This window comes from Bemisia tabaci, chromosome 8, assembly GCF_918797505.1.
Source record: "Bemisia tabaci chromosome 8, PGI_BMITA_v3".
Lineage (NCBI taxonomy): Eukaryota > Metazoa > Arthropoda > Insecta > Hemiptera > Aleyrodidae > Bemisia > Bemisia tabaci.
Window position 1 is genome coordinate 39,125,306 of NC_092800.1, and position 13,328 is coordinate 39,138,633.

The 13,328-nt window shown below is 36.3% G+C and overlaps 1 protein-coding gene across 11 annotated transcripts; it reads left to right on the plus strand.

Moving 5' to 3' along the window:
* The first annotated feature begins 454 nt into the window (after positions 1 to 454).
* Positions 455 to 12,810, plus strand: LOC109037128 (uncharacterized). Of its 11 annotated transcripts, none has more exons than XR_011900403.1 (8): positions 460 to 863; positions 2,455 to 2,565; positions 4,400 to 4,543; positions 6,138 to 6,319; positions 8,521 to 8,681; positions 9,747 to 9,847; positions 11,415 to 11,616; positions 12,657 to 12,810. XR_011900403.1 is itself a non-coding variant. In XM_072303580.1 (7 exons), exons 4-6 carry the CDS (start codon positions 8,668 to 8,670, stop codon positions 11,597 to 11,599), a joined length of 300 nt encoding a protein of 99 aa, XP_072159681.1. In that variant the 5' UTR covers positions 2,605 to 3,125; positions 4,400 to 4,543; positions 6,138 to 6,319; positions 8,521 to 8,667; the 3' UTR covers positions 11,600 to 11,616; positions 12,657 to 12,810. The 11 variants fall into 11 exon arrangements, 1 of the variants encoding a protein (XP_072159681.1); XR_011900404.1 differs by having other exon boundaries at positions 2,458 to 2,565; XR_011900408.1 differs by lacking the exon at positions 460 to 863 and having other exon boundaries at positions 2,206 to 2,565; positions 4,400 to 4,447; positions 4,484 to 4,543.
* Positions 12,811 to 13,328: the final 518 nt, after the last annotated feature.

A 13,328-nucleotide genomic window follows, 5' to 3' on the forward strand; every position in this document is an offset into this window, starting at 1 on the left:
TTTAAAAAAATAACAAAGAGGCAGAGATTTTCAGACACCGCAAACGAGTTATGTGTTTGCCGACTTACACCGTCGCTATTTCAAAGGACCCCGCACACCTCTTATGGGAAGCTGCACCACGAGGAATTGCCTTCTGACTTATATCATTGGATTCTCCTCAAGATGCTGATCAAAAGTTATAATTGCGCCAACTTTCTACGATGCACCGTTTTCGCAAAAAAGCTAAGTGAAGATTCAATTATTCGGCGACTAAGAATAAAAAAGAACAAAGCATTTGAGAACAGGCCCGATGTAAATAAGGAAAAAACGTACCTAGCGCGTGTCCGTCTTCTTATCTGTACCTGCCGACACTATAGGGCTATCCCCCTCCTCCAGCTCTCGATGCGTCCGTTTGACGCTCATTTTCCTGTTCATATGCTCCTCACGATGGGTGGTCGAGGAAAACGGCGCGGCGTGCGGAATCCGAGATAAGACTGCCGGTCGGTGCGGGAGTTCCCCTGATTTGTTCACTCGAGCACTGAAATGAGGAATCTTTCTGGCTTTTTATCACCAAATAATTGAATCTTCACTTAGCTTTTTTGCGAAAACGGTGCATCGTAGAAAGTTGGCGCAATTATAACTTTTGATCAGCATCTTGAGGAGAATCCAATGATATAAGTCAGAAGGCAATTCCTCGTGGTGCAGCTTCCCATAAGAGGTGTGCGGGGTCCTTTTAAATGATGGAAGCTTCTTTGCTTGTTTGATAATGTAAAAGGAGCGCTGAGTCTAGTCATGTGTTTTTGTTCCTGTGCTTGAATCGATTGATGTAATGTTTAATAATGGACGCAAGAAATAGCAGCTGATCTGAAACTTAATCGTAAAGTGTGAGTACTTTCGTTTTAATTTTTGATCATTTCCTTTGAACTTTTAAGTTATTGAATGCTGCCATGATCTGGGATTGATAGTATAGGTAGACAAAACAAAGCATTCAAAGGCGCAATGACAGAGTTTCATTCTGAGCCCTGGTTCACCATTTTTGTGTATTATACATACTAGCTGTTAATACAATGGCCATTGCTAATGAATGAGATATTTGTTATTTGTTGAATTCACGGTCTGCAATTCCGCATGCTACTTCTATGCACACATGGGTCTGCCTCTCAAACTGCTCAAGTATCGGAGGGAAAATTTTCAATGTTTCGTACAGCCTTCTTTTGCCTCTCAGCCAATTTTTTCAGCAATTTTTTTTTTAGTTGTGTCAACAAAAGTAAGGTCAAAAATGAATTCTACGATCAAAAGTCTCTAAGAATCCCGAGTTTCAACACGAAAAACCCACAAGAACGAGTAAAATTTATTTTTGAGTAACTTATAACCGGGCCGGGCATTCTTATTATAATACGCTTCGCTCCATCGTGAGCCGAGCCGGCGCGATAACGGTGTCACTGCCGAGGGGTGATTTCTTGAATTGATTTCGTGAAATTACTTTTTCGAAATTTTCGTATAATGAACCGATAGGAAATTTTACGGTCGTCATTATGGGTTCTATGACATTTTCCTCTAAGATTGAAAGTTTAAAAGTAAAATGAGGAGAAAGGTCGCTGATCATAAGAATTTTTGCCTGCGCCCTTATTAAAACCCCTATTTTTGGTCACGAAAATTATTTTTTCGAAAATTTTGTGTAATGAACTGATAGGAAATTTTAAGGCCGTTATTATGGGTCCAGTGGCATTTTCCTCTAAGATTGAAAGTTTAAAAGTAAAATGAGGAGAAAGGTCGCTGATCATAAGAATTTTTGCCTGCGCCCTTTTTAAAACCCTTATTTTTGGTCACGAAAATTATTTTTTTCGAAAATTTTGTGTAATGAACCGATAGGAAATTTTACGGCCGTTATTTCGGGTCCTATGACATTTTCCTCTAAGATTGAAAGTTTAAAAGTAAAATGAGGAGAAAGGTCGCTGATCATAAGAATTTTTGCCTGCGCCCTTTTTAAAACCCTTATTTTTGGTCACGAAAATTATTTTTTCGAAAATTTTGTGTAATGAACCGATAGGAAATTTTACGGTCGTTATTTCGGGTCCTATGACATTTTCCTCTAAGATTGAAAGTTTAAAAGTAAAACGAGGAGGAAGGTCGCCGATCGTAAGAATTCTAGCCGCGGCTTTTCGCCACGTGAGCCGGTGCGAGAAAAACGGAGTCCAGTGGTTGAGGCGGATTTCTTGCCAAACTTCGTGAACGATCGACTATGGCTGTGTCTGCGTAAGAAGCTATGGTAAAGAATCGATAGTGCGATACTCGAACAATCGCATTCGATACGATATTCGATATTCGTCCAGCTGTAGGATTCAACATGGCGGCCATGCATGCTCCTGCCCGCTTTATCACGCCGGTGCCGGTGCCCAAATTCCGGTTCGCTCAATTAATTTTAATTTATTTAATTATTAGCCGTTTAAACTGTCATCTTCTTTGCTCATTTAGAAGTATTTCATCAATTCGAGACGAAGATTGAACCGGAGGGCCAACGAAAATCAAGAAGAAGCCATGGGAATTGCGGAGAAACCGAAATTCTGAGTGGATCTTTAAGTATAGGTATGAGTGTATGATTCGTTTTTCTGGTATTGCTTTCAATCGCCTCTATTTCAACTAAATCAAGGAAGCTTATACTACTGATTCCTCTTTGAGATTGTAGTGATGTTCCCATAACTTACGATGTTACAACACAACAGAATTGTCACAAGACTCCAGTGACGGAACAGGTCTTTTTGTCTGTCCCTGGACTTGTCTTGGAGACTCTACTATGGACCAAGATGTATTAGATGTATCTCTTTATCTCCTCTTATCTTATCTAGTCAATCAATGAATGCAAACCGGTTCTTGAAATTCTGTTGGTACGCCAGGACAAGATGAGGAATGTGTGAGCTTTGTGCCTGTGAGACCTTGATCCCCTTGGCCTGGGTATGCTGACAAGAGTTTCAACAATCGATTCCTGTGCGTGAGACTGAAGCTAACATTAAAGAAGGAACCTCTGAGCATACTGAAGAGTGTTTTACAGGTTTTGTTTCCCAATCCCCTGCAAATAGCAAGAACTGTGAATACTGTTGCTACAACGCTACATCTAATGATCAGCTTAGCTCCGACTTCATTGCCAGGTATTTCCTGCCTGAATTTCCTCCTCAAGAATTGTAACTTCCTCATTCCCCATATGTCCTGTAACTCTCTCCTTCTTTCACTTTCATGTCGTTTAATCTCTGAAGGAAAGAGTTAGTTTGTCTGCATGTGGTCATGCTGTGATAATGAGGCCAATTTCATCATTTTGAAAGCTCACCTAGACCTTCCTGCGAATTGATAGGTTAGCCACTGTTTCACCTGATCGTTTCTCTTTCTTTATTCAATGGGCCAGTTGCGTTGGTGACAGAATCATGTTTTGATGCTTGGTTCTAGTAGATCAGCTCTAAATAAGTAGATCCATCCCAACAGCAACTCTCCGCCGGGTTAGGGCCGGGCAGGGAAGTGGCTTTTAAAAAGATGCGCAATGACTGACCTGTGTGGATTGGTCTTGTTTCCATTGTTTCAACTCTAATTTTTTCTTAAATACCTGTTTACTCTGCACTCTAGAGGTGTTGTCAGCCAAGTTGGCACTTGTTTACATTCCACTTGCAAGCAATTGCGACGCTATTGTCCAACATCAATAGGGGATTGACGGCAGCACAGTCAATCCTCGATTCCTGTTGGACGACTACATTATAGTTGCTTGCAAACGATGTGTATTCAAGTGCCAACTTAGCTGACAACACCTCTACCTCAAGTTAGCAGTATTACTTCTGATAGTTTCACACAAGTTTGTTCTACCTCTTGACCTCTTAACTGACGACACCTCTACCTCAAGTTAGCAGTATTACTTCTGATAGTTTTACACAAGTTTGTCCTACCTCTTGAAGGCATGAAGTTATTTGACCAATTTCATCTACTCTCCACCGTCAACCTTCTCTGGTATTGACTCGTGCAACACTCATGAATCTTCATTCTCGGTTCACAGTGTACTCTCCGTTTTAATTGATAGGAGTGGGTATGTAGAGACCTTAAATTAATTCAACAAGAACTAAAGCATTTTGCCATATACTTTGTATCTTTGTAAACTTTATTTGAGAAGAGTTAAACTCCTGTTTGAGGTAACAACTTCAGTGGTAATCTTACTGTATCACTCTCCGCACTGTACGACTGGCTAAATGATCTGCTATAGACTGTTTACACAAGTAAAAGTAGTCAGCAAAAAATCAATTAGTCTCTTAGTGAGTGGTATTATTTTCGGAAGGTTGCTTTTGCAACAATTAAAAACCTGCTCATCATATTGCAGGTACTTGAAAAAAAGAAGCCCAAAGAATTTTGTTGCCTTCTTCCTAATGTAGATTCCTTCTTTTTATAGATTTAAACACATATCAAAATGGCACCAGAGCCACTGGATATCTCTGAGCATGAGTTGCTCTTCAAAGCAACGGATATCTCTTATCATGAGTTGCTCTTCAAAGCAACCAATTTATCCAAACTGGCCTCCATAGATTTGTCTCAGGTATGAGTTATAAATATTTTTCATCAAGTAAACTCATTTTGTTACTCAATGAGAACTGGAATATAGCTCATATTTTTTCTGTTCTTTTTTTCATACATTTTAGTTCAAAACCTGTCAAAGATCTCTCCTAAAATGTCGCAGGCTCAAGAAATTAATTTCAAATTCGGAGTATTGCATTTTAAATTGACAAGTTCTTTTGAACAAACACTTACAGCTTAAACACAGCTTACAGCTTGTAATAATGACTAAGATTATGCATAGTGATGCATCGTACATAAAGGGAATATGTCCCCTAACTTTTTAGTCCATTGTTTTTTCACCAACATTCTGTAATCTACTTAGCACAACTTTGATATGAGAACATTTTGTTTTTACGGACAAAGAATTAAGTTAAAAGTGTGAACGAAGTTATGTTGAAGCTGTACACCAAAGTGAGAAATCATGTATCTCCATCGCAGTGTTTCAAAATTTCTGTTCCTTCCCCCCCCCCCCCCCTATTTTTGAAGCGGAGCAAGCCAACTAACTTTATGACTATGAAACTTGCGTGGAGTATTCTGCTAATTGTAAGAGTGAAGAAAAATTAAGAAAACTCTCCAGAAGTTATGATGAGGAATTTTCGGAAGAAAACACATAGTATGTCAGGAAGTCTTCAACGTGCAAACAGGGATACCTGGTTTTGCTCTTAGGTCATTGCCATAGTTCTTATACAACAACTTTTCACCACCATATTCCAACATATGAATTACATTTCATCATCAATTGATGTTAAATAGCTAAAATAAAAATATTCACCCTGATTTTCAAGATTAAATTTTCCATTTGACTAGTACATTTTTCACAAAAAAAAAAATCAAACCTCGTGAATGAATGCTCTTCAAAGGAATATTGGGTTTTAATTTAAAATGAAGGAAATCATTTCAAAACTAATTTTGCACCAGGAGAAATCATAATCATATCTTTGTCAGTCCAACCATTTGTACTATTCAAATTTAAACTGGAGGTTGATACCTAAGTTCTGAATGATAAGATTTACATTCTTCTAATGCATTGTTGTCAAACTTCATTCCCATTATCCAAAGGAGGTTGAAAAAAAAGTGCCCAGCTTTCATTCATGCAGAATTGATGTCCGTCTTGTGCTCCAGATTTTTGCTTTATAATGTTTGCCAAACTGAAGCAGAGAAATTTTTCAAGGTATTAAGTTAAAATTTCGTGTCAGATTTCCAGAAAAAGCCTTCATGGTGACTTATTTTTTCTGGAACTCACCATCTCTTGAATTTGCAACCTGGCTGCACAATTATTAATGTTAATTTTTGAAGACACCTCAGAAGAGTGGTCCAGTGTTCCATTTTCTACCTCATGGTTCCATAAGAAAGTGGTTGGTGTGTTGGTGACTGAATATTTAAATTTATTGCAGTCTTCCACAATTTGATAAAAAAAAGCTTTACAGAATAAGGGAAAAGCTTATCAAGGCACTTAAGAGGTGCACCTTAAAAGTCTGCAAGAGAAGCAAAATGTAGGTATTTAGGTATGACAAAGCTGAGAAAAAATGATATATACTTACTTATTTCGCTCACCTGTCAAATACATTTTTCAGTACCTGGAGGCATACATGAGGAATATTAGAAATCTCCACAATAACTCCTCAGCAGTAAAAGAAATGGATTTTGCTGAAGCTGCGATGGTGATTCAGAATTCACTGATTATCTTTGCCAAGAATATCGACTCAATTTGGGCAAGAGCTATGAGCATACGGCTTGCTTTATCTGCTAACATAAAGTAAGTGATCAAAGTATTTTCTCAGGGTCTTAACTCTTTCAATAGGCGCTAGATGAAGATTCTCCATGTACATCCCACAAACCAAGTTAGGAAAAATATATTGGCAAAACATGGCAGTCTGAGGCGCTTTAAGGCCCTCTCTCATGCCTAGATGTGTCCGCCGTCTGTCATTAATATGATGCAATTGCAGTTCATATCTTCACCAACAGAAAGTATATGAAGCCATATATGCTTAGAAAGCGGATGTCAAGTTGTTAAGCTTTTAAGCTTTGGGAAAATGACGTTCGAAGTTTTCATAGCTGTGCACCTTTGCGTCTGTACAGCAAAAAGGGTTTCGTTAAGAAAATCATTTTAGACAATAGAGCAAATCTTTTTCTAAAAAATGAGCTCCAGGAATTTAAATTTAAAGCAAATTCCATGGAAGGGCTTGGAAAACAAGGGGGCTGAGAGCAGCTTTTGAAAAATTTTAGATATTAATGGTTTAAACTAAAACTAGTCCTAGAATATATTCTGTGAAGAAGCCACTACCAAAATCCAATTTTTAAGCGTCAAAAACTGAGTTAGAACTTTCTCTCTGCAACAAGGCTCCATCCTACTTTGAACTTTTCAAAACCTACTCTTGAAATAGCAAAATCTGCTCTTAGCCCACTTGTCATCCAAAGCCCTCAATTGAGATTTTTAAAAAAATGACCACATCTCCTGTTCTTACGTAAATCTATTTTGAAGACATAAAATTAACTACTTATCTAATGTAAAAAAGGGAAAGTGCTTTTAATTAATCAACGTATGATAACTGTTGAGTTTTTCAATGATTTTTCCAAGGAACTAAGTGTTTGGTAACTTTCAAATTGGACACAAGAGTCAAATTATATTATTGATCTTCTGAAGTAGGGAAAAAATTGGAGAGGGTGCCATCCTACAGACACCTATATGCAACAGTCTTATTTATGTTTATTACTAGGTACTTTAATGTGCTTATTTTCACTATCATCAAGGAGATCAATGAGCTTTGTTAAGATGAACAGCGAATTCCGACGCCCGCTTTTTTTAGGTATAACATGGTTTCATATTTATATCTTAATAGAAAATTATGCAAGAAGTCTGAAACTTGGCACCAACTGTTGAGGGTTCATGGATTCCATTAAATTGTTCCATTAAAGAGAGATCGCAATGCACAAAATGGTGGATAGGTTGACACGATGGTTCTATTGAAAGGGTTAAATTAAAAACACGGTTTTCTTTGAGAATTTAGTTAAATCCAAGTCATTTTTTGTTACATTTGTCGAGGATACTTGGTAACCTCATATTTATTCTTTTCTACCGAAAAAAAATAACTATGATGAAGACAATGAGGATTGTGATGTTGGAACTGGTGAAGAAGGTGCGAAGCACAAAGAAAAAGCTAAGAAGAAGAAAAAGAGAACATTTAATGTTGAAGATTTTCAACTCCTTCCTTTTCTCAATACTGGTGAGTGTGAGATTGTAGGACATGTAATCCTTTAACCAAAATTTGGAAATACTTCTTGAAACTCCCTTGACTTTAGATCTCTAACAAAGAAAATTTAAAGGTGTATCACAAATTCTAGCCTCTGTCTTCAGGGTTACATAAAGTAAGGGTGCTAAAAATACCTTATCTGCGAATCGCAACAAACAAGGCAAATCTTGGGTTGAGGGGCAACTTGCGGGAGTGATGACCCCTATTTTTCTCTCTTTTTAGCCCTTGCTTATTTTTCGAAAGTCTAGAAAACCTGGAAAGTCAAAGAATATACAGTTATCCAGGAAAGTCAGGAATTTAGGGAACTCCTGGAAAGTATCGGAATATTGCAAATAGCGCATCTGCTTAGCAACTTCAGCTAGTGCCACTCGAGAGAGTGGAAACAATTTTGTAGTGTCCTTTCCTGTCAATTAACTGATCGAATTCTCTATCATTCCATCAGTCAAACTGTCTATTCATTAACCTGTTAGATTAACCAGTCAAATTGTTTTTTGAGCAACCAATCAAATTCTCTGTCAATCAATAAGTTGGATCATCTGTTTCATTGACTAGAAGTCTCTCCATTGACAAGGCAAATCATTTGTCTATGGACCATTCAACTCCTCTTTTGATCTATCAGTTGAATCTTCTTTCGATCGATAAGTCAAATTTTCTATCAATGGAACTTCCGATCCTAATCAATTTACCTTGTTTTTTTATTTTTCAGATAAAAATATTGATATGAAACTAGACAAGAAAGAGGATAAACTAGCAAAGCAATCAGATAAACTTGTCCTCCCCACCTCCTTGAACACCAAAAGTGGTTAATAAATCGAGAGATATTTTCACTTCTGAAGGAGAAGCAGTCTGGAAAATGGATGAATTCAGGTATAGACTATTGTTTTTCCTACAATACCAACTTGTATTATTAATAGTAAATGTGTCTTCTATTTCAGAGCAGCCACTGTTAGTAAAAATATCAGGAAAAATTACGAAAATCGGTCATGAATCAGAAAATTCCGAGTGTGTCAAGCATTCTTCAACTATTTGCAGTTTAGCACATGGAAAAGTGAAACATTTTATTCAGTTCATTACATATGTTGGTTTTTGTAATTAGACAATTATCGATTCATTCAGGTAAAAAATCAGGAAAATCCAAAATGTAATTTTAGCAGATACATTGTTTTCGAAATGTTTTAAAGTCTCACAAAACGTTGATCTTCTGATAAATCTGCAGGAAATTGTCAAACTCCATCCAAATACTTCTTTTATTACACATTTTTTTAATTAATCTTCAGGGTTTTCGGCGTTCAAGAAAACCTGAAAAGTCTAAGACTTAGGCAAGTAGCGCATCAGCTCAGCAACTGCAGCCGGCATTATTTTTAGAGAGCAGGGACAACTTTCAAGTGCCTTTTTCTAAAATTTAAATCTAAGTGGAAATTTCATGCAAAATTTACCAGCAGTCAGCGTAATTCTAAGGGAAAAAATCTAAGATGTAGTTTTGTCCAAAGATCAGGGAAAAACAGAGAATCACAAAATTCTGGAGTCAGGAAAAAGCCAAAAAAGTCAGGCAAATGAAGCAGTTATGAGATCCCTTTCCGCAAAATCATTCAGCCTCGATTTTTAATCTACAATTTTGTGAGAGTTTATCGATGTTTTTATTGACGCCTAAACTATGTTAACAAATCTTCTGCTCTTCTCCAGCTCATTTTATTTATTTTTTGAAGAAAGTAATTTTCCCAGATTATTCTGTTCATTGAAAGACTTCGGCGATTTTAAAGAAAGTCACATTCATGAGTTTTCACCTTTCAGCTCCAAATATTTTTCCAAATATTGTCTCAATTTATCGCTCAAGTCAGACACATTAAAATTACCCTAAGTAATCCGTGATTGTTTGTCCTTAGGGTCGATTACCTAGTCCATTTTATTATACTCCACCTCTTTTTTCCCCAGATTATTTTGGCCCATTACGGAAAGTGGTTACCTTCAAGAAGATAATGAACCTGAAGATCGGTGTGTGTTTCCTGAAAGAATCATCAAACAAAGTTTTACAGGTACAAAATACATTTGTATCCCTTGAACAGTCGAATCAACCATTATAAAAACAATCTACGTATCTCCTCTTTCTTAAAAACTGTTCCACGCACCTATTTTAATGTCTAATCTTGAAATCATCAACTCTTTGGAGTTTAACCTAAGTTGAGAACTTAAAAACTCTTTTGAGCAGATAAAAAAATGAAAATTAGTAAATTCTTTTAGAGTTGTAAAGAAATGTTTAGGTTAAAGAGTCAAGTTGTTTTTTATACAGCTGATTTTTCTGTGTAATTTTGATCTTGAACTATTGGCTTGGAACAAAATATTTTACGGTAGATGTTCAATCATTGAAGTTGAGTGATTTGCCTCTCAGTTAGTTTTCTCAAGAATTAAACGCGGTGCATTTTACTTGTTCCGAAAATGATAGTATCGGAGTTTGGAGTTTGGCTGCAATCATGTCCGCCTACAGTAGCGCGCTGTCATGTAAAGTTCATTTTTGCAACTGCCGAACTCAAAAGATTTCTCCAATAAAAAAATGGTGTATGATATATTGAACACAAGTATAAAGAATGCATTGAGTGCCTCCACAAATAATGTTCAGTACTATGAAGTTTTTTTAAAGCATTTTTTCTGCATTTTCACTCTGTTATCTATATTAATAAAAGCGCCACTCCACTGACTGACATCTGTATCTCTGGATCGTTTGATTGAGATGTTCCCATTTTTGGCATGAGGGCTCCTTGGGGGTTGGTGACATGAGATAAGCGGCATTTTCCTTAGGGATGCATTCCACCCCAAGTTACACAGGTACGTAAAAGTATCGTAAAGGAGGTAGCTCGGGGAGGATCTTCGACTTATCGATTTTCGAATAATCGACCTATCGATCTTTGACTTATTGATTTTTGATCTCTTCGACTTATCGGTCTTCGATCTATCGATCTGCTATCTATATTAATAAAAGCGCCTCTCAACTCACTGATCTCTGGATCGTTTGATCGGGATGTTCCCATTTTTGGCATGAGGGATCCTTGGGGGTCGGTGACGGGAGATAAGCGGTATTTTCTCTAGGATGCATTCCACCCCGAGTTACACAAGTACGCTAAAGGATCGTACACGATAGTATAAAACATTGTGTTCATTCATTAACCAGGATAAAAGGAAAGATCCATCATCCCTCATCTCTTTGTTTATTCATCATCGATATATCATTTGATACAAAGCTGACCATATATACCAATCTGATAAACATTCCTGTCTTAATCTAATTATAAGTTACCCTGATTTTTGAAAAAACATCAGTGAAGGTTGCCAAATCTTTTCTACTGTGAACGGTTAGAAATAATCTGACAAAAATTGAATCATAATACATCACCTAAGCACAAAATTATTTGGTTATTGAGGCAAAAAAGAAAAATTAAATGGTATGTTGATCTATTTTTTTCCTGAAAAATCTATGTTGTAATGTAAATTTCTCCTCTGTAAATCCCCAGTGTATTTCCAGATTCGACTCTCTAGGTTGTATCCCTTTTCATGTCCTCACAATGTCAATAAAAGTAAATTGAGGTAATTTTTGGACGACTTTTTCAGAGGCTGCCAGGCATCCTGTTAATGAGGAAATTTTCAATAATGACATGGATCACTCGATGATGGACGGACACAATCCTCTGTCCCCGCCTTTTCCAACACCACCACCAACCCCTTTGCCTTTGGACCTTCCCATGAACGATTCGCCTAAAAGTTTGAAAGATACTCAAGAAGAAACTGAGGAATAACAAGAGTGTTGGCAGAAGTAAGTAAAAAATAGTGTATTTCCTTCGGAAAATACACTAAAAGCTGTATGAACTTTCAGGCGTCGGTAAACTTCCTTTGATAAAACATTAATTTATTGGAAAAGCTGTAGTTATTTTTCTTCCAATTTTTCGGACAATTATGTTTGCAAGTAAATCCAAAATATCTGAAACACCAAGGAAAAATATTTCTATCTAAATAATGTTTTTATCGGAGGAAATTTGGCAGCATTTTAATGTTCTTATGGCAATTTTCCATAGCACATCACAAGAAAATAGAATGGTTTGACTTTGATGCGAGAAGCTGAGGAAGAATATTTTTGAAAACAGTTACGTATATTTTGTCTAAAATTTGAGGATTTTTGATGGCGAACCTGCTTTTTATTGTAATTATTTTGCTTTATTTTTCTCTGGTCAATTTTTTTTTTATTATTAATACCTAATGAAGCTTTTCCCTTCTTTTGATTTTTGTAATTTTCTTCATAAAAACTTTGTATAATATGCATGGTTTTTTTGATGAGATCAAGCATTTCTTGAAAATGATGATCAAAACACCCAGCTGTATCATAAGCGTAAAAATGTTATTTTTATCTTACAGTGATGAGTTTGTCTCAAAGGATAATTTCTTTCAAAAAGTCTTTTTCAAAAAGTTAGCACGGCTTGTCATGATAAATATTTTTTCAGTAATGGATAAATCTTTCATTCGCTGATTTTACCGTAGACTTTTTTCCTTTTGAAAAACTACAGCCATTTCAGGCTTGTACCCATTGTCAGGTTTTTAAATAAAAGATGAAAATAAAAATGTAATTTACTAATTTTGAATTATTTTCATTTTTTGTTTTAGGTATATCATGACAATGTGCCCAAGTTTAAAATGGCAGCAGAGATTTTTAAGGAAAAAATTCTTCAGTTAAATCAGTTGAATTCAGTTCAGATGAATTTATGCATTTCTAAATCAACAGTGCCGATAATTTTAAACAAAACTTGATTGTCCTTCCCTCAAATCATGATTTAACGAGTTCTTCATTTAATTTCTTTTCAGAATACCAAAAAATCCAGAGCAAGAAAACATTGTGTCTCTAGATAATGTCATAGCAAAAGCGTGGGAACCCATCCCTTTGGACAAAGGCAATTCGAATCGGCCTTTGGTAAAACGTAGAGTAAACAAGTTGAATACAAGTAATTCGTCTAGTTCGGTTAGTGCTACTTTTCTGAATTTCTTTTCCATTTTCCTCTCTCTGACTTGTTCTGCGTTAATTGTAATACCTGTAGGACTGTGATGCACATGACTTGGGTGCCTTTTATGTAGCTTCTAAAGCAGTGGCGTGGTGTGCTTTGCGATGTATCGATTGATCTGCCATTTAAACCTATGGAAAAGAATCGATAAACAGGGTGTTCGTAACGAACACCTTAATAATCGATTCTTTACTAAAGCTTCAAATAGGGAAATATTGGTAATCGATTGTTCACGCCACGCCACTGTTCTAAAGGCCATTTTCCAGGAGCAAAAAATAACTTGAAAAATTGAGTTTGGTTCATCTGAGGATTGACTGATATAATTTGATGCAGGACCACAAGTTTTGTGTAAAATCAATCTTTTTTTTCATAATTGTTTATTTCTTTTTTAATACCCTCAAAAACACTTGCAGCATTCGATAGATGAATGAAATTTCTTAAATATCGATCGATCAAATTATCATGAGGTGGCAGGTGT